Source organism: Staurois parvus, unplaced genomic scaffold, assembly GCF_062004578.1.
Source record: "Staurois parvus isolate SC_StPar_1 unplaced genomic scaffold, SC_StPar_1.0 ptg000014l, whole genome shotgun sequence".
NCBI classification, from domain to species: Eukaryota; Metazoa; Chordata; class Amphibia; order Anura; family Ranidae; genus Staurois; species Staurois parvus.
This window is the reverse complement of record NW_028317810.1, coordinates 16,351,974-16,377,184: the sequence shown is the minus strand read 5'-3', so window position 1 is coordinate 16,377,184 and position 25,211 is coordinate 16,351,974. Positions and strand designations below refer to the sequence as shown.

At 42.1% G+C, this 25,211-nt stretch overlaps 1 protein-coding gene across 1 annotated transcript in view; it reads left to right on the top strand.

Annotated features, from left to right (window-relative positions):
- ADAMTS19 (ADAM metallopeptidase with thrombospondin type 1 motif 19) overlaps nt 1-25,211 on the top strand; it is a 275,226-nt gene that overhangs the window by 4,233 nt on the left and 245,782 nt on the right. Inside the window, exon 2 of the mRNA XM_089677700.1 lies at nt 6,823-7,463. Coding sequence (XP_089533826.1) covers nt 6,823-7,463 — 641 coding nt within the window. The remainder of the gene's footprint in view (nt 1-6,822; nt 7,464-25,211) is intronic.

Sequence of the window (25,211 nt, the reverse complement as noted above, 5' to 3'; positions counted from 1 at the left end):
CGATTGTCACTGACAGATGTACGACCATCTTTGAAATGTTTCCACCATTCAAATGTCTTAATGCGGCTGAGCATCTCATCACCGTACTGTGCTTGAAGTCGTCTGTAGATATCTGTAGATTTTACACCTTCTTTTACAAGAAACATCATCACCATATGCTGTCCATGCACACACTAACACTGTTGACTGGCATCTTGATTAACAATCTCTGGACTTGCTCACAACATGTGTGCCGCCTATCAGTAATAGAACACAATTGCCACTTACTACTGTATGTAGTACCACCACACTAGCATCCCTTTTTATACCTGTAAAATGAAAAGTCCCGGTTTGACTTAAATTACCCTCGTAGGTTATGTGTTCACAGCAGGATCCATAAGAAGCAAGGAAGATTTATTTGGTTTGTTGGTGTATCCATGTAGTTATACAATGCAAGCAAAATCTGTTTGTGACCTGTACTTTCAGGAGCATGGGTGCACAACTTTTATCACCTTAGATGTCTACTTGACTGAAGGTCACAAATGATCATAGGAAAAACAGCCATTTGATATGTACCTATGTTAAGACATGCAGTTATGTTGCAATCGCTGACTTCTGGATTCTCGTACGCAAATTTAACATCATTTTAGTCTAGTCATTTATTCGCAAAAACATTTGGATTTTAGGCTGGCATTAAAATGAACTAATATGTATAAGCTTAAAGTTTATATATTAACGTTCAATAGGAAAGCTTGAGGATACCTAATTGTCTGATGTCTAGGCTCGAACAATGCTATTGGTAATCAGTCTCTGAAGGAGCACTGAATGCATGCAAAAAGCTTGAAGATTTTTAAATATTGTATTGTAAAAATGTTGCAGTGATCTACCAATATATGGGAAACAAAATAGTTTATTATAATGTTAATTTTAGAGTATGTGTACCTTGCCACTGTATGTTCCACAGAGCCAAGCATAGGCTTAGGGATTTGAATTTTTTCTCTAATTTTCAGATTTTGTTTTAAGGTATATATTCACTATAACACTTCAGCCATTTTCTCATTCAAATTTAAACTATTAAAATAAATGTGTTTTTTATGTTGTCAATATATAGAAGAAAGAAAGTAACATATCTGCTACAAAATAAAGGAAGATGTTATAGTTTACAGGATTCTCGTACGCAAATTTAACAAAAAACTAAAACTTTCATTAAGTACCAGTAAATCTGTGATAAGGTACCTGCAGAATGTATGTGGTGTGTTATTATAGTGGAAATCCACCCAAAAGTGGAAGCTCTGCTTGTTTGTCTCCTCCCCCTTCCACTGCCATATTTGGCACTTTTTGGAGGGGAGCGGATACCTAGTTTTGACAGGTACCTGCACCCACTTCCTGCTCAGTTCACCTCAGCGAAGTGAGCCGGAAGTTCGGCCCCCTCCTTCGAACAGTCTTTGGAACACTTCACAGGTCCCAGAAGACTGCTGGACCAATCAGGATGCACAATGCTACTCACGCATGCGCAGCGGGCACCCAGCTGTGAATCCACAAGCTGTCACAGCCTGGTGCCCACAGTTGGGATACCAGCACTATGGAGAGGAGGGAGAGAAGGGCAACACAGGTGAGCACATTGCTGGACCCTGGGACAGGTGTGTTTATTAAAAGACTTTTAATAAACACAAAACTGACTGGAACTCCATTTTAAAGCTTTTATTAACAACATACATTTAAAAGAAACAAAACATTCTGTGTGAACTTGCAATATATGTAAATTTCTGGGTATATTATGTGCACTATATATGTTGTAAATACCTGTGGTAAATAAATACTCCTCAAAAGTGCATAACTAAAAATTCCTATAGGTTGGCTTTAACTCACTATCTAGTTTTCTGAAACATCCAAAGAAGTATAAAATATGTAAAAATCCAAGATTTTGATTTTTTTCCACATAGAACTGTCAAACGCAAAATGTTAAATCCAAGGATGTACTTTTAAAACAGCAAATGTTAGTAGATAGCTGGTGAATGTGCAGAAATAATCTGATGGTGCCTGCATAGTTCTGGGGCCAAAGCCAGGTGGTAGAGCCAACTGCATGACACCAATTATCTTTTTTAGCTGTCTGTAAGAGGGGCATTTTTCCTACTGGCCATCAGTGTAAAGGGCATTTGTCCCACTCATGTCCAATTAATTTTTTTTTAGTAGGGATTCCTCAAGACCTGAACATTATTTTAAGGATTCCTCTGGGGTAAAAAGGATGAGAAAGGCTGGTTTAGATTGACCTATTTTCATTAAAGTGTTAATAAACCCAGGACCCTGCATTCTCTATATCCAGTCTCCCACAGTACACACAACATGGAAATACAATCATTTTAGTAAATATAAACTGATAAATACCTTTTCTCATCAGCAGTATATAGCAGTCTTGTGACTATCAGTGTCCAGTTGAGCACTGGTTAAAGCTTGTAGGAGGAGTTTTCATTCTGGTCTGACTGCCCTATGAGGCTGCAAGACCTCTGACCCTCTGTGTGGACAGTTCTGGTTGGCCCTGAGCTGATCACATGGACCCACCCTCCCATAGAAAAAAAAAACCTGTCTAGCCATGCACACTAAATTGAGCATGTGCAGGGTGACCCCTAGAGCTCTGTTCTATCAGCAGATGATTTGGGGACAATACAAGAAGGGGAGGATCAGAGAAGTCAGGATTAAACAGCCTTTTTAACAATGCAGAGGATTAAGCACTTAGGTTCCAAAGCGAGTATAACAAGCATGCTTTGCTGCATATACAGACTGATTTTACTGTTGTGGGTTTAGTAACACTTTATTATATTTCTTATTCAACAATACCAACACTCATCAAAATATCTTAAATACATGCACATTTCCCTATGTTTTAGTGAGAAATAGCGATTGCATTGCACAGCTGCTTGTCAATATGTTCCTGGCCGGGTCTGCACATGCAGTCTTCACTCTCTATTTATTCCTATGTAGCTTCTGAGTACGAGTTTGTACTCAGAAGTTCAATTGGAATGAATGGCTCTATAGGAATTACTTGGATTACAGAGTGCATTTGTGAATTTAAGACTATGAGGGGTGCTAGGAAAGGGGACTACTTTATAATTCCAACTGCACTGAAGGTGCAGATATACACTATATTGCCAAAAGTTTTGGGACACCTGCCTTTACACGCACTTGAACTTTAATGGAATCCCAGTCTTAGTCCATAGGGTTCAATATTGAGTTGACCCACCCTTTACAGCTATAACAGTTTCAACTCTTCTGGATAGGCTGTCCACAAGGTTTAGGAGTGTGTCTATGGGAATGTTTGACCATTCTTCCAGAAGCGCATTTGTGAGGTCAGGCACTGATGTCGGACAAAAAGGCCTGGCTTGCAGCCCCCACTCTAATTCATCCAAAAGGTGTTCTATCGGGTTGAGGTGCAGGACAGTCAAGTTCCTCCACCCCAAACGCACTCACCCATGTCTTTATGGACCTTGCTTTCTTCACTGGTGTGCAGTCATGTTGGAACAGGAAAGGGCCATCCCCAAACTGTTCCCACAAAGTTGGGAACATGAAATTGTCCAAAATGTCTTGGTATGCAGATGCCTTAAGACTTCCCTTCACTGGAACTAAGAGTCCAAGCCTAACCCCTAAAAAAAACAACCCCAAACCATAGTATCCCCCTCAACCAAACTTTACACTTGGCACAATGCAGTCAGGCAAGTACCGTTCTCCTGGCAATTGCCAAACCCAGACACATCAATCGGATTTCCAGACAGAGAAGCATGATTTGTCACTCCAGAGAACACATCTCCACTGCTCTATAGTCCAGTGGTGACTTGCTTTACGCCACTGCATCCAACACTTTGCATTGCACTTTTTGATGTAAGGCTTGGATGCAGCTGCTCGGCCATAGAAAGCCATTTCATGAAGCTCTCTACGCACTGTTGTGCTAATCTGAAGGTCACATGAAGTTTGGAGGTCTTCAATGATTGACTCTGCAGACAGTTGGTGACTTCTGCACTCTGTGAGCTTCTGCATGTGCTGATCCTACTCTTTCTCTGCTCTGCTCTGGTCTACCACTTCATGGCTGAGTTGCTGTTGTTGAACCACGCTTGAATTCACTGAGCTCCTGAGAGTGAGCCATTCTTTCACAAATGTTTATAGAAGCAGTCTGCATGCCTAGGTGCTTGATGATATACTGTAGAGGAAGATGAAAGAAAGAGCGCACAAACCTTGTGCATTACCTCAATAAATAATGACTAATTTTATTAATAAGGAAATATACTCACAAAATGATTGTATAACAGGCATAAGTAACCATAATCCAAACAGGGTTACAGGTAAATCAAAAAGGGGGGGGGGGTGAAGGCTCACTAAACAGGCTGAACTGCTGTAATACTGACACTCAGTGGCTGAATATCTCCTTGCCATGGGAGATCTGCCATACTGAAGTTTCTATCTGCCAAACCCAGCTCTGATGAAGAAGGGAGCACCCTTCAAAATGCATTAGGCTTCATCCCCCCCCTTTTTGATTTACCTGTAACCCTGTTTGGATTATGGTTACTTATGCCTGTTATACAATCATTTTGTGAGTATATTTCCTTATTAATAAAATTAGTCATTATTTATTGAGGTAATGCGCAAGGTTTGTGTGCTCTTTCTTTCATCTTCCTCTACAGTTTTATTAAGCTTCCCCAGCTTCATGATAGAGCTGCACAACCTCTGATCACCAGCGGATGAATACACAACACACTGCTTGTCACTAACGCCTGTTTGATCTGAGTCCTTGAGCGCAGGAGATAATGGATCTTTGGTGGCTTGATGTTATACACCTGTGGCCATGGAAGTAATTGGAACACCTGAATCCGATGATTTTGAGGGGTGTCCCAATACTTTTGGCAATATAGTGCATTTTAGGTATAGTATCCCATCATTCCCATCATTTTTGGTATTGATTGTTTGTTGTATTACCTGATTACTTTTTATTTTAGAAATACACAAAACATGTTTTCAGTGAAATGTGAGGCGCACCCAGGAGCTGAATCTAAAGAAGCATCCAATGCTTTTGTAAAAATATTAGTATTGGGTTGTGCATTCTGATCTTTCTCAGGGTTGGGGAGAGTTCATGGGTAATGAACCTTACATGTTGTGCCATTGGGTTCAAGATACCTTTTCAGAGAACAATCAGTGGATAATAGGAACATACCCTGGATGGTCCTTTTTTGTACTTGCTTTTACCATCCTGTAAGATCCACTTGGATTTCTGATGAGACCACTCTGTGTATGTGAACCTATATATCTCCTAGAAAAGTAACTTACTAATATACCATACGAGAATTAAATAACATTTAGACTTGTTCAGTAGGGGAAAGCAGAGCACTTAATGCAATAAAGTGTGATAACACAACATCAATGCAGGTTCAAGTTTAATGTTGTCATATCAGTTATGAGATTATCTATAAAGAATCACTGTGGGTTTTGGTATTGCATGTCAATTGTTCTTTTTTTCCAGCCTCACAGAATACAACTAACAAATCCAACCTAAAGACCTGTAATGTTGAAGTTATGCCAAAAAAGGCAAACATAGGGCAAATGGCTAGTTACTAGTATTGCCTGTAGGTTGCTCATCTTTTCCCCCATTAAAGATTTATGTTGCTGGGGTTGATGTACTAAAGACAAATAGACTGTTCATTTTGCAAAAGAATGTGTATTTGCAAGGGAATTTTCTCTATAATGTAGTGAATACTGTGAAATCTAAAGTTAAAAACAATACAATACGACCACCAAATCCAACCCAGAAACCATTAATGTGGACTTTGTGACAAAAAAAAGCAAACATAGGGCAAAAGACTAGTTACTAGTATTGCCTGTAGGTTGCTCATCTTTTCCCCCCATTAAAGATTTATGGTGCTGGGGTTGATGTACTAAAGGCAAATAGACTGTTCACTTTGCAAAGAAAATTGCATTTGCAAGGGCATTTTCCCTAAAACTTAGTGAATACAGTGAAATCTCAAGTTAAAAGCAATACACAATTGCGTGCAAAGGGACTATATTAAAAAAACAACAGCTTTTTGCTTTTACATGATTGCATGATGAAAGCCAACAGAGCTTCACCTCATTCACTAAGCTATGGGGAAAATTCCCCTGCAAAGTAACATCCTATTTGCCTTTAGTAAAACAAACCCAGTGTCTCTGTGTGGAGGTGGCTATCTTGGTACAGGAGGAGGGCTTTGGTTCCTCAAGTCCCAGCTGCTCCTCTAACGACTGGTGATTTGATGATTGCTGGCTTAATGATCAAGAAGAAGTAGAGGAACCGGAGAACAAAGAGATCCACAGAATGAACAAACCAGAATCAGGGAGATCTTTGCACATCAGTTCTTCTAGAACAGCTTCCTTGCAAGCAGGAATAGCTGTGAGCAGCACAGTAATAGCAATACTTGAGCACTTAGCTGTCAGAGGCAGCAGTACCTTAGATACTCTCACACTGCAGATCCACAGCTACAAGGCTCAAGGTACAGGAGGGTCTAGAGACAGTCACATGTCAGTAAGTGCGCTGCTATTTTTTAGGAAGAAATTTTCTTAGGCAAAATTAACATTTTTATTTATATTTACTATGGTAGTAAATCTTAATTTTTTATATAGTTTTATATATTTAACAGTTTTTAAATAGATTGCACTGTGTGTTGTATTATGGGAAGCAGAGTAATAAAAGATCTTTATTAACAGGTTTAGACACTCACCATCTTCATAGATATTTATGTTTCTTTTGAATTTCTATTTATTTTGTTTTATTTTTATCTGAGCATGTACATTAACTTTTAAATTACATGGTTTCTTTTTATTATATTTGAGGTCTGGTCTTGCCCTTCCAATGGGATGAGGAATCAGAGGTGGTATTTCCAACAGTCTGGGGCTCTCAGGAACATGTACAACAAGGAGGAAAGAATGTTGTGGTACTGGAAATTTCTGAATCTTATAGAAACCACAGTACTGAAGATCTGTCTTTACCAAATAACCAGGCTGTCAGTTCAAGAGAGGTACGATCTGTATCCTCTTCATCTACCCCAACTTTCCTTTACCAGCAAATGGATCAAGAAGAAGAGCAATTGTATGAGCATGGTTCTCATGAGTTTTATCACTTTTCTCCATTTCCTTGGTTTTCTGGAACAAATAACATAAATACATCTCCTCCAAGTTTATCAGACCCATCATCACTTTCAAATTCTCCTCAGGACAAGCCCACTAGTTCTTCACAGCAATCAGTCAACGGTAGCAGAAAGCTGAAAATAAAGATCTTTGCCTTTGGGAGGGAATTGTATTTACTACTGAAGAGGGATAATCGCTTTTTATCTCCAGGATTTGTGGTGGAGGAAAGAAGGAGGGAGAAGAGGGAGTCTCTAAATACTGAAGATACTGACAGGAATTGTTACTATAGCGGTACTGTTCTCCGCCATCATGGCTCACTTGCTTCCTTCAGCATATGTGGTGGATTGGTAAGTCCATTGTGTGAGTAAGTACAGTTTAAAATTATGATTAAAGAGCAGTTGGTGGAAAATGGTAAAAAAAAAATAATTTTCCCAGCTTTCCAAGGACAGCTTTCATTTAACACATTATATTTAAATTACATTGAGGTGTATCTTCCTATGTTCCCTTGTAGCTAAACTTGACAGGGATTTCTAGATAGAACAGCATCCTGATAAAACTCCTGTGCTTTTGCAGCCTTTCTTCATCAGGTCTAAACAACTATGTAATGTTTCACGTAGACTGCTGTGAAGATAGGGCAAGGCATACATAATAATTTGTATCTGAATGATATGGGACATATGTAATTGCACTGTAAAGAGACATTAGTGGGTGGAGTTGAGAATCATTGGTCATCTAGATGTTTGCAAAGCACCATATTACAGACAACTAGAGGATTTTACCCAGTAGAGTGCCCTGGCATACTCCATAGTACTAATGCAACATTTTTGGGCTTTGAATACAGTATACATTTATGACAGAACCTGTCATTTCTTTTCTGTCTTAAATAAAGTAATACATTGTCTATTGGCCATAGATGGGGAGAAAACCGCCGATTTTTGTTTAAAAAAAGAAAAAAATCGGTCGTTCAATCGGCCGACGTTACCAGGAACGGTAAAAAAAATCGGCCAATTTTCATCCCGTCTACAGCTGGCAAAAAGTGTCTCTGCAGAGAGCTCCGCTATTTCTTTCACAGTTCTTTGACATTTATGGAGGCTGCAACATTGTATCTATTTGTATCCATTTCAGATACAGATGTTTTTATTCGGAAACACATAGATACATTGTTGCAGCCGCTATAAATCTCAAAGAACTGTCAAAGAAATAGCAGAGCTCTCTGCAGGGACACTTTTTGCCGGACTGGAATTCTTCTTCTTCTTCATCCTCTTCTTCTTCTTCATCCTCTTCTTCTTCCTCTTCTTCTTCATCCTCTTCTTCTTCTTCCTCTTCTTCTTCATCCTCTTCTTCTTCATCCTCTTCTTTTTCATCCTCTTCTGCTTCTTCTTCATCCTCTTCTTCTTCTTCCTCTTCTTCTCCTCTTCTTCTTCCTCTTCTTCTTCCTCTTTTTCTTCCTCTTCTTCTTCTTCCTCTTCTTCTTCATCCTCTTCTTCTTCTTTTTGTCTTCCTCTTGCAGGTCACTGCTCATGCGCAGATTTTTTATCGGTAAAAAGATCAGCCGATTTGCCCATCAATGCCACGAAAATCGGCCGATCGGCAAAAAACGGACGATTTTTTTCAAACTTTACCGATAAAAAAAATCTGCCAAAATACCAAAAAACGCCCGACCTATTAACCCACTAACGATCTGAAAATTGGACGATTTTATTTTCGGCCGAAAAATCGGCCGATTTTTGACCCATCTATGGCCTGCATAAGAGAGGGAAGGGCAGACCTAGGATCCAATTAGTTGTGCTGGATGCACATGTGCTGACAACGGAGTTACTGGCAGGTGGAGAGGGAGCAGATCATCAGTGTGTTGTTGCACTTTTAGTCCTCATGCACACTGGGCGTTTTATAAATGCCAGTAGCGTTAGCTGTATCAAGTCACATTAATAATGCTTGTTTTTCCGCATTTTTTAAATGTTTTTGCATTAGCATTTAGCAGCGTTTTTTCGCATTTTTCTGTGTTTGTGTTTTTTAGCATTTGTTAAGCAAAAAAAACATTTTTGGCTAAAAAAAAATGCACAAAAAGGCTGATTTGCCATGTTTTGCCACATTTACCAGCTTTACAGTGTTTTTACAGCAAAAGAACTCAGAAAACCCACTAGTTCTGAGTTCTTTTCCAGTCAAAAAATGCCTCTGTCAAAAACGCTGAGTGAAGCCTATGCTTGCATGGACACATGCTGGGGAGTTTACAAGCTGTACAAAAAAAGCCAAAAGCCAAAAACAACAGCTGTAAAAATGTCCAGTGTGCATGAGGACTTACTGGTCAGTGACAGGCTGGGGGCAGATAGGTGAATTAGTAGTACTGTATAACTGAAGTTACTAACCTGCCTCTTCTGGCTGGAGGGGATTTTTAAATCCTAGGACTGGATGGATAAATTACACATTCCCTGACAGATACAAAGTTCATATGTGTGTATGTGTGTATATCAATAGTGTATGTAGCAGTGGTTTGCTTGATGTTCATCTTTCAAGGTAAAAAAAACCTTTTAGTTTAACAATAGCAACTGCAACAACAATGCAGCTGCATTTAGAAATCAACCAACTTTTGATATTTCAATGTTGCTCATATTTTTCCTTGCCATTTGCTAATCATCAGTAATGATTGTACATATGTGAATGCTGCAAGTCTAGACAAATGCACTTTTTAGCCTTTTCCTTACAAATGACAAACTTGCACATGTGAAACATGCCTGGAAAGCATCACTGAAGAGTAAGATAAGACCATGTAACTTATTCCAGTGCTCTCTGCCAACTATGATGATTTCAAAATGCTGCTTGCTTCAATAGCTGGATTTTCCCTTTTTTTGTTTTGTTTTGTTCCATGCCCTACTTTTGACATATGTTTCTTAAAAAATGAACTAGGTGTCAGTGGTTTTCTTTATTATCAAGAGCCTGTATTTTCTTATTAGTATTGACTGCTGATCTACTGGATATATTTGGTTTCACACATTTTATTGAGGATATTCCAAAAAGAAATAGTCTGGAAAATGTAATTTCTGTACAGGGGGTATGTTTAGACAATAGCATGGAAATCAACTAAAGATGCAATATAAAACATACATGTAAATGCAATTAGTCATTGTTTGCCTGTCTGTTCTTTACCGGAAGATCCGGTGGTATCACATCTGGTGGTATCACTTTGTGGGCTGAGGTGCATGGTAGCTGATAGATTGGCAATATTTTCAAGTTGATTAATATAGTTGTCAGGGGACTAACCAAAGAAAAACTGGCAGTATTGCCAATACCCAGCATGGCTGCAGGTTGTACGCTCCTGTGTGCATTGGTACAGGTGAGTGTGCAAATGTGTGAATCGGTGGGTGCACATGCACAGTGGCGCGCACAGTACATAATAGATTCTGGCGCCCATTTGCCTTTAAAAGGACAGCAGCTCTGATCACTAGTTGCTGGATGATCGCCAGCCCTCTGTGTTCCTGTTCTCCTGTATTGGTGTTATTGGGCTTCCTGTTGCCAACCTGGATTGCCTTTGACTTGTCTTGTCCCTTCTCCTGGCTCTGACCCCTGGCTTGTTCTACTGACTCTACTACTGCCTGATTATCTGTGTATGACCCTGGCTTATCCTCCTGACCTTGCTTCTGCCTGATCACCTGTGATTGACCTCGGCCTGTTCTTAATTTTGCTTATGGCTCCTGCTTCTGATTAGCCTTCTGTGCTTCCTGCCTGCCTGCTGTCAAGTACCGCCTGCCACTTCTGAGGAACACCTGTTCTACAGTCACTCCTGCTGGTCCTGACATCTTAAGGTAATCATCATCTCAGCTCTTCAGGCTCCTACAGCTGGCAACCTGTGCTTCTTTGAGCCAGGCATCTCCTGTCCCTACCTCCAGGGAGCCCTCTCAGCCTTTGACCAGGTACGTGACAGTATCATCCAGCCAACATGTCTGAGGTCGACAGAGGTGCTTCCCTGATCAAGGCTTTCTTCCAGCAAGTTACAGCCTGTGCTTCTTGGGGCCGAGCATCTACTGTCCCTACTTCTAGGGGTGTTACACCCTCAGCCACAGGGAAGCCCTCTCAGCACTCCAGCCTCTGACCAGGTACATGACAATATCATCCAGACAGCCTGTCTGAGGCCAACAATGGTGCTTCCCCACTTGACTCTTTTTGCCAAGTTACAGCCCTTACCCAAGCAGTGAGGAGCCTGCAGAATGGATACTTCCAGCTGGAGGGCTGCCTACAAAACCTAACTGTATCCACAGCTCCTTTGAATCAAGGTCCACCTTCTGCAACCATAGCATCTGCCTTACCAACCCATGGGCGCGCAGCCTCTGCTCCTACTGTGGTAATTCCACCTGCAGAACCAAGGGTGCTGGTTCAGAGCCTTCAAGAATGCCTGCTTGTTATACTTGGCCCTCCAAACAAGGACCTTCTCCCTAAACACTGTGAAAGTGGGGTTTATCTCTCTATTGTCTGATGAGCTTTAGTCTTTGGCTCACAACCTACTGGAACAGAAGAATCCTGTTCTTAACTCTGTTGCTGCATTCTTTGAAGCCATGGCACTATGGCTACAATGACCCTCAATGCACGGCCACCGCAGAAGATGCCCTTCATACCTTACAGCAGGGCAGGCTTCCCATAGAGGACTATATTGTGGACTTTTGAAAATGGTCCTCAGATACAGGGTGGAATGAGGCTGCTCTCAGATGTCAATACCGGTTGGGACTGTCTGAAACCCTGAAACATGAGTTGGACCCAATTGGAGACCCCCACTATCCAACTCAACAGAGGCCTGTCAAACCAACGGTCAAAAAGAACACAATCTTATAGGCCTACTTAGATGCTGCCCAAAGTTCCACCTGTTTCTACACCTGTGTCTGCATTCTCCATCACAGCTGCCTCTGAAAGGGAACCCATGAAGATTGGTCTGTTTCGCTCAGCACTAACCCCCAATGAAAGACTACGCCACTAGCAAGCCAATCTTTGCCTGTTCTGTGGGTGAGCTGGACACTTCCTTTGTATCTGTCCTGTGAGGTCCAGTAAGTCTTCTCCATGTAGTCCTGCCTACTTCCAGATCTCCCCCGACTCACCTAATTCTTCCTGCCTTGTTACTGGTGGTGGAAGGGGAGGTCAATGTCCTGGCAATAACTGACTCTGGTGCATGCAACTGTTTTCTGGACATGTCACTTGCAAAGAAACTTAGGATATCTTTCAACACTAAGAGACAAAGGATGGAGGCTCATTTGGCTGATGGTTCTATGCTTAGCTCGAGCTAAGACTGTACCTATTTTTACTGTGACAGACTTAGGTCACCAGGAATTCATCTGCTTTGATGTACTATATTTGCCAATGCTTCCTGTCATTCTGGGAATCCTGTGGCTATGGGCCCATAACAAACAGATTAATTGGAACAAAAGAGAGCTCTCTTTAACATCCACTTATTGTCTGCAGCACTGTTTCACTCCTGAACCCAGAAACTCTATAAGCTGTTTCACCATCCTGCCTGTACCTAGTGCCAGTCAGAATGTTTCACCTGTATATTATGAGTTTCTGGATGTTTTCAACAAGAAGAAGGCTGATATTCTTCCACCTCATCTGCCTTATGACTGCCAAATTGAATTGCTCCCTGGCGCTAGATCCCTTTTGGGCCCATATTCCCCCTATCCGAGATAGAGCTTGAAGCTTTATGGCAATATGTCAATGAGAACCTGGAAAAGGGATTTACTCATCCATATTTACCCCCTGCTGGTGCCAGAATCTTCTTTGTTGAGAAGAAGGATCACACCTTGAGACCCTGTGTAGACTATAGGAGCCTAACAAAATCACCATAAAAAAATTGTTATCCACTCCCTCTCATCCCTGAGCTCCTTCAGAGGTTCCGAACGGTTTGAATCTTTACCAAGTTGGATTTTCAGGGTGCCTACAATCTAGTTAGCATCCATAAGGGGGATGAATGGAAAACGTCTTTCCGAACCTGTTTCAGGCACTTTGAATACCTTATTATACCATTCGGTCTGTGCAATGTCCCGGCTACGTTCCAGCACTTTGTGAATGATATCTTCTGAGAGTTCTTGGGCAACTTTATGATCATCTACCTAGATGATATCCTCATCTTTTCTGCCACCTTAGAACTCCACAGAATACACATAAAAAGAGTTCTACCTACTCTCAGAGAACACAGACTATATGCTAAGGCATAAAAGTGCGATTTTGAAAAGGTTTCCATTCAATTCTTGGGCCTAATCATATCCATAGACGGAATTGCAATGAACTCCAGAAGGTGAATGCCATCCTCGAGTGGCCAGCCCCCTCTGGAAAGAAAGGAATCCAGAGGTTTGAGTTGATCATCATCTCAGCTCTTCAGGTTCCTACAGCTGGCAACCCATACTTCTTTGGGCCAGGCATCTCCTGTCCCTACCTCCAAGGGTGATCCGCACTCAGCCACAAAGGGAGCCCTCTCAGCACTCCGGCCTCAAACTAGGTACGTGACAATTGTTGGCAAAGTTCTGCATTATTCAGAAACTCAGAGTCAAGGTTAGGTACTAGTCAGAGGCAGGAAGCCTAAGTAGGACCCTGAGCTCAATCTTTATGGCTGGGGGCTGAATAGGCTTCCGATTAGTAAAACTGGAGATACTTCACTCAGCACTGCAAAGGGATTCTGGTTTCAGTCATACTTGTTAAATTACATGTTTATTATAATGTACCCTTATGCTGTGGTTGATACATATCAAAGTACACAGTTGAAAGTAGTAAAGTTGTCAGTGTGGGCATTTCATGTTAATAGATAATGAATGGACAAGTCACCGCTGCAACAGAGAAGCACCTAGCAGTGCCTTTAGATGTTTTCTTGAGCAACTGATGTACCCCAAATCGTGGAATACTCTGTTATGTAAATTTCAACATTTCAGCATATCTTGACAGTGTGGAGAGATGGCCTGTCCCTTCCAGCTATCACCAGCTATCACCCCTTCCTCTTAGTTCAACCTGGTTTTTGGCTAATAGGAAAATGCCAGAGGCAGGGGTAGAGAGAATCAATTGTAAACACAACAAGGAAGTGTCAGTATATGCATGTTAGAGTTTTAAGAGGTGTTACAGTTTTTTACCATTTTGAGACAGATATATTTACTTTTTGGTATTTGTTTAGATAGAGTGAATGATAGTAAAACTGTCTGAATTTGATGTACAAGAGATCCATAGGTCAGTTACACAATTCACATGTATCTTTTAAGATAAAAGGTAAGCTAAACATTATTTGGACTTTTTCGATTCACTGCCTACCCCTTCCTGGCAAAGTTTTGCAAGATTTTGCTACTGCATAGCTGAAATCTATGCAGATGCAAAATTTCATAGTACTTTGGCATTTACTGACCTGCAGCCTTCTGGGATGTGTAATGTGAATATTCAAAGCTGTTGCAAACGGCTGAGGGTACTCACCTTCCCCATAGGCAAAGAATTTGAAAGTGGCAGGGGAATATCTATTGTATATATATGTAGCAGTGTCTACATAGGAGCCAGCAGTAAGATAGGTCCCCTGGGTCTTTTCCTCACAGCTAGGCACACAAACACAATAACTTTTTGGCTCAGTAAACAGTCCAGGGGTTTTCTTTTTGAAGTTTTTATTTTTGGGATAACTTGGATAGGGATTTGGAAAGAGTGGAGTGATCCAAAAAGAACAACTGAGGACACTTGGGTTAGTGGAAGCAGATGAAAGGCACACACTTATTTCAGTAATCTGAGAAAGGTCCTTTGGCACAGCATAGAATGGACAAGCTTTTTAGGATACCAGCTGGTACCCCCTTTTTCCTGCACAATCAGCTGACTCTCAAGCACCAGAGGGGTGGGTGGCAGCAGCCCACAGACTCAGTCTCTAGGGCAGGGTTTCTCAACCAGAGTTCCGTGAAACCCTAAGGTTCCTCCAGAGGTTGCTAGGGGTTCCTTGAGCAAAAAGCAATGTTTTGATAAGACCTGTCATATATATGTCCATTTTGAAGCTAATTTCATGCTGGACAATAATGCATGGTAGCAGACTGTAAATGGTAGGTATTCAGAAATAAGAATACTATATTGGACTTGGTAATAAATGTGGTGACTTCGCAGCACCCATTCTTTAAACTAGATGATTGATCAGATGGTCTCTGTCAACACCCACCTTGAGGTCCGATAAAAAAGAGATTTCAAGCAGATTTGGTAGCTCTCATTTTACCATCAACCAAGGAACACTAAACTGGACTTGAGAGAGCCACTGTACCATGTTTGCTTGCCCTACCCCCTCTCTCTCTCCCTGTCCCCCGTCTCTCTCTCCCTGCCCCCTCTCTCTCTCCCTGCCCCCTCTCCCTGCCCCTCTCTCTCTCCCTGCCCCTCCGTCTCTCTCTCCCTGGCCCCGTCTCTCTCTCCCTGCCCCCCTCTCTCTCCCCCGTGCCCCCTATCTCTCTCCCTGCCCTCCTCTCTATCTCTCTCTCGCTGCCCCCTTCTCTCCCTCTCTCTCCCTGCCCCCCATCTCCCTGCCCCCCTTTAGTTCCGCCCCCTCTCTCTTTCTTTCTTTCTTCCCCCTCACTCACTGTCTCCCTGCCCCCCTCTCTCTCTCCCTCTCTCTCCCTGCCCCCTCTCTTCCTGCCCCCCTCTTTATCTGCCCCCTCTCTCCCTTCCCCCCTCTCTCTCCCTGCCTCCTCTCTCTCCCTCCTTCTGCTCCCCTCTATCTCTCTGTCCCTGCCCCTTCTCTCTTTCTCTCTCTCTCCCTGCCCCCCACCCCTTTCTCTCCCCCTCTCTATCTTTGTCTCCTTGCCCCCTGTCTCCCTGCCCCCCTTTCCCCCTTACCCCCTCTCTCTCCCTGCCCCCTCGCTCACTCTCTCCCTCCCCCCTCTCTATCTGCCACCTCTCTCCCTGCCCCCCTCTCTCTCTCCTTCTCTCTCCCTGCCCCCTCTCTTCCTGACCCCCTCTTTCCATGCCCACCCCTCTCCCTGCCCTCTCTCTCTCTAACTGCCCCCCTCTCTCCCCCTCTCCCTCGCTCTCCCTGCCCCCTCCCAATGAGGAGGGAGTTGCAGTAGTTGAGGTGAGAGATAACTAGGGAGTGAATTAGGAGCTTTGTGGTATCATTGGTTAAAAAGCGGCATATTGTGGAGATGTTAGGGTTGTTGAGGCGGCATGATTTAGAAGACTGGGATTGGATGTGGGCCTGAAATTATAGTTCAGAATCAAGGATTACCCCTAGCACCCTGGCATGAAAGGATGGATTGATAGTGGTGCTATTGATCCTGACTGTGAAATCAGGGGAAGAGGCACATGGGGGTGGAAATATTATGAGCTCAGTTTTGGATAGATTGAGTTTTAGGAAGTGGTGTGACATTCAGTCTGATATGTCTGTTAGTAAATCAGTGATACGTGAGGAAACTGATGGTGTGAGTTGAGGAGTAGAGAGATAGATTTGTGTGTCATCAGCATAGAAATGGTATTGGAAACCATGGGAAGCTATCAGTTGACCCAAGGAAGAGGTGTAGATTGAGAATAGGAAAGGTCCAAGGACAGAATCTTGTGGGACCCCGACAGTAAGAGGAGTAGGAGAGGAGGAGGTAGAGTTGTAAGTGACACTGAAGGTGCAGTGAAATAGGTAAAATTCGAACCAACGGAGAGTACAGTCATGGAGACCAAGTAAATAGAATTTTTTGAAGTGGAGGGGGTGGTCAACTGTGTCAAAGGCAGCAGAAAGGTCCAAGAGTAAGAGTACGGAATAGTGATCATTAGTTTTAGCAGTTAGCAAGTCATTTGTGAGTTTTAGGAGAACAGTTTCTGTGGAGTGTTGTGGGCGAAATCCAGACTGAAGGGGATTGAGGAGGTTATTCTCAATAAGGTGGCAGCAGGGGCGGACTGACAACTCATGGGGCCCCTGGGCAATAGGGGATTATGGAGCCCCTGTATCCTTTCCCAAACTCAAAAAAGCCTATGAAAAAGGTACCAGAGGCATCTCATGGTGCCCCCTACTGACCCCAGGCCCTCGGGCAGTGCCCGAGTTTCCAAATGGTCAGTCCGCCGCTGGGTGGCAGCTCAGCCGGTTGTAGACTAGACGTTCAAGGAGTTTGGAGGCAAAAGGGAGTAAGGAGATGGGTCTTGGGTTGCTAAGACTAGTGGGGTCCAATGAGGCCTTTTTTAAGTACGGGGGTGACTAGCGCATGTTTTAGAGAGTTTGGGAAGATGCCAATAGAAAGGGAGAGATTGTAGATATGAGTTAATGAATGAAGGATAGAGCCAGAGGGTGACCATAGTATTTGTTAGGGGACAGGGTCCAGGGGGCAGGTGGTTAGGTGGGCTTTAGAGAAAAGTTTTGCAACTTCCTCTATAGTGTAATCAGAAATGCAGAGCTACATTTTTGATTACATGTTGGAGGATTTTAGAGGTTTTCCCTTTTTGCTAGCGGCTTAACATTATATATATTTGTAAAGCACTCGCTTTACTATTTTTATTTTAACTTCCTCTATAGTAGCTGGGTTAAACAAGGGAAGTATAGATTGTGCAGGTGGACAAGTAGTGTAGGGTGAGGGAGATATCTGAACAGAGGAGATCTTGTCATAAATTGTATCAATCTTATTTCTGAAGTGATTAGTTATCTCCTGGACAGTGAGTAAGTTAGTAGGTGGAGGTAAAGAAGGACAAAGTAGAGAGGTAAAGGTAGAAAAGAGTTGACGTGAGAGGGTGTTAATGAGAGTGATAAAAAAGGACTATTTGACAGTGTGGAGACAGGAGTTGTATTTTTGAAGGGCAGATTTATATTGTTCAAAGTCTTGCTGGGTCTTAGTCTTATACCATAAATGCTCCAGAGCACAGCTACATTTTTTGAGGCATCTGATATTGTCTGCCAGGGCTGTAGCAGTCGGGGGCCTAATTCTGTTTGTAGTGAAAGAGGAAAATGTGTCCCCGGTGGATGACAGAGAACTGTTGTAGACAGAAGTGCCTAGGTTGGGGCAGGACAGAGGTGAGATTTTGTGATAGAGACAATCTGTTGCCAAAAAAAAGCCTAAAAAAAGCCCAAAAAAAGAAGAGAGGGGTTAAGATAGCAAAGGTTTCTACTGGTAACGGTTCGGTAGTTGGAAGACAAGGAGGAGGAAGCCAAGAACAGAGTGAAGCTAATAAGGGAGTGTTAAGAGAGGGATAAAAGGAAAGTTAGTGAGGTTGCAAGGAGTGCATAGGTAGGAGAATACAAGGACGAGACAGTTACCATTGGAGTGAGTAGAAGCATGTTTTAGGTCAAAAGAAGTGATTAGGCTTAGGAGTTTAGAAGTAGCAGGAGTGTTAAAATTAACAGGGATGTTGAAGTCACCAAGAATGATTGTGGAAATTCCAGAAAAGAGAACGTAAGGCAGCCAGGCAGAGGAGTCATCAAGGAAGCTTGATATTTCTGGTACAGTTGTGTATTGCACTAGAGGATTACTGAGGGGATGAACAGAAGAGAACCACTGCTGCTATTCAGCATCTTGTGTTACAAACTGTCATGGCTGAAGTCTGAACAACATGGAGCCTTTTCCCTTTCACACAGCTTTGTGAGGGCTCAGTACGTGTAACCATTACACCAGGCACTTACTAAACAGTGCAAGTTCCTACCTCACAGGTGGAAGGCTACTCAAGTCACCAACAAAAGTAAGCATTTTGCAAACCGTTTGCTTTCTCTTAAGAGCAATCTCCACATGTACTGGAGCTCTCTCGGGTATTAGCTTCCCTGAGTCCCATGCAAGTGCAATCTCTTTTGCCAGTCCTTCCTCATTTATACCACCTGCTGCTGGTCACAAGTGAAAAGCAAAATCTGTTTCAGAACCCACACTGCCAAGGTCACCCAGAAAACCTGGTGCGGATTCCACCTTAATTTCTTACACAAGGCCTTTGCTCAATAACTTGAGACTACTAATTCTATGCCCTGGAAAAATATGGAGTCAGACTTTACTTATCTGTCTTGTACATGTTATACCATGAACCCATAACATCATTGACGATCAAGAGCTATAAATCACAGTTGTTCCATATATCTTAAGGCACTAATCAGGAATGCCCATTATCTCCAATTCTTTTTAAATTAGTGCTGGAACCCCTGTTGATTAAGATTAGAAATCATCCAGATATCAAGTGCATTGTGTGGGGGCATAGGATCATAAATGTCTGCTTTCGCAGATGATATTCCAATGCTAATTAGGCTCTTCCCCCTTAGTCAGCTTTAAAGCTAAACAATCCAAATCCCTAGCATTGAACATTTTGCTCTAATTACAAATACTAAACCAAAGGAATTACCCACCATTACACAAAAAAATGTCAAAATATCTAGATAGGTGGAAGAAAAACCCTCCCTCATGGTTTGACCGAATTAAATCAGTGAAGATGAATGCTCTACCTAGAATCTTTTACTTGTTCAGGACTTTGCCAATAGGAATTTCTGGTCAAGATCTCCAGGTTTTTCAAGATAAAGTATTTAAGTTCATATAAGACCCAAGGTGAACAGAAGAACATTATATACTTCAAAACAAAGGGGAGAATTGAGAGTACTTGATTTGCTAAAATACTTTCATGCAGCCCAATTTTCTCATCTTATTAAATTCCGTTCGACAACTCCCATGTGGATGTCAAAAGAATCATCTTCACACGCCCTGAAGAGAATAGACCATCTTATGTGCTTTTCAAGCAAAGTTAGGCCTACAATTTTATACCCACCTCTGTCATTGTTTTTGGGCCTTTGAGATTGACTAACCATAGCATATAACTTTAAAGTGAAATTTTGGTCAGAAAATTAGGTTCTCACGTCAGACTGGCCTCATTTGCAGGCATAGCGATGTAGAACACTAAACATAAGTGCCTATATTATTTAAAACACAGTAATACACTGTCTCTCCCTGCTCTGCACATGCTCAGTTGCTCTCCATTTTTTTGGCACTGTGTCAAAAATGTAAAGATTGATTTGCTGACAGTCTAAAGGTTTACTGCTGCTCAGGTGATCTGGGCTTCAGCAAAATGGCAGCCTCCAGCAAAAAGAAACAGGAACAATGCTGGAGGCAAATTACAACATACAATAATTTTGGTTGCATAATTAATATTGTGGAATGTATGTTCCTTGTTAAAGGACATTATTTTTTATCAAGTTTTTATTTTTTATGGTTAAAGTTCCGCTTTACATCGTCTCATGGTCTCTTGGCCCCTGTATTAAACAATCCAGCTTTTACCCCAGGTCTTACCACCAACAACTGTCAATGGTGGGCTAACGAGGGATTTTTCAGAACAGCTGATCTTTGTAATGTCCAGGGCATCTTATCAGAACAAACTTAACAAGATAGATATCAGCTGCCATAAAGTGGTAGTAAACCCACTTTGTAATTTTTACCTACAGGTAAGCTGTAGCTAAAACGAATATCTTCTAAACGTGCAATGTTTAGGAGATATTCTGTTTTCTTTTTAGCTGGCGCATGCACTGAAGGAACAGAATACCTGTGCCATTCCTTCAGAACACTGTGCTGTGGCCCTTGACTCCCATGCGCATGAGCGGGAGTGGTGTCATTGAGACTCAGCCAGTCAGATGGTCGGAGATCACAAACTTGGAAGAAAGACCGGGTGAAGATGGAAGCCTTTACAGCGGTGACAGCGGACCGCTGGAGGGCTTCATTTTAAGGTAAGTTTTACATAATGTGCTAGTACACGATGCATACTACCACATTATGCCATTGCCTTGCAGGGATCTTTTTTTCAATGCGGTTTGATAGCGATTTAAGCTGAATATTATTGTTATACGCAAATTGAACGTTTCCTTCAGACACTACGCATCAGTCAGATGAGACCACTAAAACTTCCACGGAACATCTTTGCAAAAATACTGACAAGATTCCAGGCCACATATCTTTAATGTATTCTAGCCTTACTTCGAGCAAAGATAAGCCCTATTGGCTTCAAAGTGTTTAATGAACATTTCTGTTATTGAAGCCAATTACAAAGTGCTTTTAAGATGCTATATGGTACCTACAAAGGTTGCTTCCTATGCTCCAGGTGCGTCCCCTGTGTGCTTCAGGGGATGTGGCCAAGAGGGCATGAATGGTATGCATATGGTCAACATGCCCAAAATTTAAGAGATTCTGCATTAGTTTCTATAATTTTATATGTTCCTTGACTCAGACCAACCTCAAAAAATGCCCCTGGCAAGCTTTATTAGGCCAGCCAATAGAGCAGGTACCAAAATATACTTGAAACTTGAAAAATTTTCAGTCACATTGAATAACAAAACGCCTTTATTTGAAAAAAGATACCAGTGGATACAATATATGTCTGGAGAACAGTGAATAACATTGTAAGCTAGACTTACTCTTTCTTATTTTTTCTTCTTTAACTTTTTCCCTGTTTTTTTTGTTTTTACTCTTCACATTTTAAGTGTATCTAATCATACATACTAAAGTTTATTCCAGTTTTTTTACCGTTATATATAAGCCATTTTGTAATAAGGGTTTCTATTTTACATCAACATAAGGAATGGTTTCTTAATATTACCATGACTCTGGGACAGGATGTGCCCTCTGATTCAAGAACCCTTGTGACATACCTGTTTGTGAAATATAACATGCAAAAGTATATATGTTATGTTATGTTTTGTTTTTGAACAAAGAAAACCCATACCAGGGGGATGAGAAACTGGTTGTTAGAATGTCAATGGGTCACATTTAGCAGTGGTATTTATATCACTGCTAAATTATTATTATTATTATTATTATACTGGATTTATATAGCGCCAACAGTTTGCTCAGCGCTTTACATTATAGTGGGAGACAATACAGTAGCAATACGGGGATTTGAGGGTCCTGCTCCTTGGAGATTACAATCTAGGAGGGAGGGTTTAATGGTACAATAGGTAATAACTGTGGGGGATGGAGTGGTTGGAAGAGTAGAGGATTCCAGTATTAGCAGAGGGCAGGATAGGCTTCCCTAAAGAGATAGGTTTTCAGTGATCGCCTAAAAGTCAGCAGAGTAGGCGATAGTCTGATAAATTGGGGTAGGGAGTTCCAGAGGATGGGGGAAACCCTGGAGAAGTCCTGGAGACGAGCATGGGAGGAGGAGACAAGGGAGCTAGAGAGTAGGTGGTCTTGCGAGGAGCGGAGAGTACTGTTTGGGTGATATTTAGAGACAAGATCGGTTATGTAATTTGGGGCAGTGTTATGAACGGCTTTATATGTCAGTGTTAGTGTTTTGAATTTTATTTGTTGGGCAATGGGATGCCAGTGGAGGGATTGACAGAGAGGGGTAGCAGAAACAGAATGGTTAGTAAGGTGGATGAGTCTGGCAGCAGCATTCATGATAGAGGGGATAGCCTGCGATGAGGTAGGCCAATGAGGAGGGAGTTACAATAGTTGAGGCGTGATATGACAAGGGAGTGAATAAGTTGCTTAGTGGTTTCCGGGGTTAGGAACGGTCGTATCTTGGAGATGTTGTGGAGGTGAAGATTACATGATTTTGTCAGCGATTGGATCTGGGGCTTGAAGGACAGATGGGAGTCTAGGATAACACCTAGGACCCTGGCATGAGGGGAAGGACTGATGATTGTGTTATCGATCTTGATGGTGAAGTCAGTGGGGGTGGCATGGGCTGGGGGGAATACTAGGAGCTCAGTTTTGGAAAGATTGAGTTTGAGGAAGTGAAGTGACATCCAAGCCGATATGTCACTTAGTAGGCTAGTGATGCGAGTGGAGACTGAAGGGGTGAGGTGAGGGGTAGACAGATAGATTTGTGTGTCATCAGCATAGAGATGGTAATTGAAGGTGTGGGAGTTTAACAACTGACCAAGGGAGGAGGTGTAAATGGAGAAGAGAAGGGGTCCAAGGACAGAACCTTGAGGAACCCCTACAGAGAGAGGGAGTGACCAGGAGGTGGCAGCGTTATAGCTAACACTGAAGGAGCGCTGCGATAGATAGGAGGAGAACCAGGAGAGAGCAGGGTCTCTGAGGCCAAGAGAGTGTAGTTTTTTGCGGAGGAGGCGGTGGTCAACCGTATCTAAAGCCGCGGAGAGGTCGAGAAGTAGGAGTATTGAATAGTGGCCATTGGTTTTAGCAGTTAGTAGATCATTAGAGAGTTTTAGTAGGGCAGTTTCAGTGGAGTGTAGGGGGCGAAAGCCAGACTGTAAAGGGTCAAGAAGGTTGTTGTCGGTGAGGTGGGAGCTTGGATGATTGTAGACTAAGCGCTCTAGGAGTTTAGAGGTAAATGGCAGCAGGGAGATGGGTCTTAGGTTGTTCAGGTTGGTGGGGTCCAGGGAGGGTTTTTTAAGTATGGGAGTGATGTGCGCATGCTTTAGTGGGGAGGGGAAGGCACCAGTAGAGAGGGAAAGATTGAAGATGTGATTGAGGGAGCATAGGATGGAAGAGGAGGGTGACCGAAGGAGTTGTGAGGGGACAGGGTCCAGGGGGCAGGTGGAGAGGCGGGCTTCTGAGAAAACCTTAGTGACATCTTTGGTAGTAGCGAGGTCAAAAAAGGAAAGTGTTGAGGGAGGTTTAGTATGAGGACTGCTAAATGTTTTATTGCCTGCTGCAGCTGGTTCGGCCATTCACTAGGCCTCGTGAAAAATGGTTGAACCTGCGGCTCTTCCCTAGAGAGTGCAGAATTGATTGATTAAATGTTTTCTGACTCTTCTGGGTGCAACTTCTTAAGACTATTTTCTTTTAACATCAAATTGAATCAGACAAATAGAAACTGACACATATTTCACACATATTACAAGCATTATGGGTATTATTCCTGACTTTTTCTGAGAATGGTGAGACATTTGCAAAGCACTTTTTTATGACTAGACCACTAAGTGTAATTTTGTCCAAGCATTAGATAACCAGACTGCTGCTGGACAATAGTGCACCAATAGTCTCAAGTTGTACGTATAGTTTTGCCACTAATTACAAGTTCAACTCATTGATTACTATTATTTATTTATTAATGAGTTTAATTTGCCATTAACTGGTGCACATACAAACCATGTTCGTATTTATCATTAACATGTACTAAAAAAGTAAACTGGACTTAATGTTTCAATGTAATCCCCATTCCCGTTTTTCATGACCCCAGTGCATGTACCTTCAAACCTTAGATCAGCCCCAGTTGTTGCACCTGCAGACCTTTGATCAATCCATGTTTTTTACATTCAGACCTCATATCAGCACCAATGCATGCACCTTCACACCTCAGATCAGCTCCAATGCATGTATCTTCAGACTTCAGAGCAGCCTCAAGTCCTTCAGACCCCAGATCATACCAAATTTATATACCTACAGCTCTTAGATCAGCCCCATTTCTAAATGTTCAGACTTCAGACCAACTCCAAAGCATATGCCTTCAAATCTGAGATCAGATCCAATGAATGCACTTTTCAACTTCATTTCAGCTCTAAGCACCTTCAGAAACACAGTGATTTTACATACATGCTGCAGGGCTTAAACAAGGAAAAATATAGACATGCAGGCATGCTTCTTCTGCAGGGAGAAATGTAGTCATTCAGGTGGGCCTCCTGTTTAAGGCATGTGGACAGGACTCTGTTTTCAGTGACCCCAGTGATGTAAAGGAGATGGGCAGGTTAACTGTGGGCAGGTAAGGATTTCAATTTCAGCTAATTTCATCAGGTGCCAGTACAGGTAGGATTGCTGTTGCCTGTTCCACATGATATCTAAAACACATGATTTGCGAGTTTTAAAAATGAGGTAAAGTCAAAGGGAATCAAGTAATTGAGCTTGGTCAGAAGGTCTTGGTTTCTGTAAATGTAAACAGTTTGTACATACTTGTAATGGATTACAAAGTAGAATGAGTAATAGAAAGGTGGAGAGGCAATTGTAGTTCACACATGATTACTATGAATTTAATCTATGTTGGGATTCAGCAGCTGCTTTCACTTTTGGAATGGGAGAGACTGTGGCAATGACATTCCATTGAATTGCATTGTATCTGCAAATCAAATTTTGTACCTTACTGACTGATTATAAAACTCAAAGTGTAACCCTCGCCAACAAATTCCTAGAAAAATGATATCCATCATCATTAGTAGACCAGGCATACCAACACTATCTTACTGAATATAATACCACAAGCAATACCACTGATTCAAATACATCTCATCTCAGATTTAC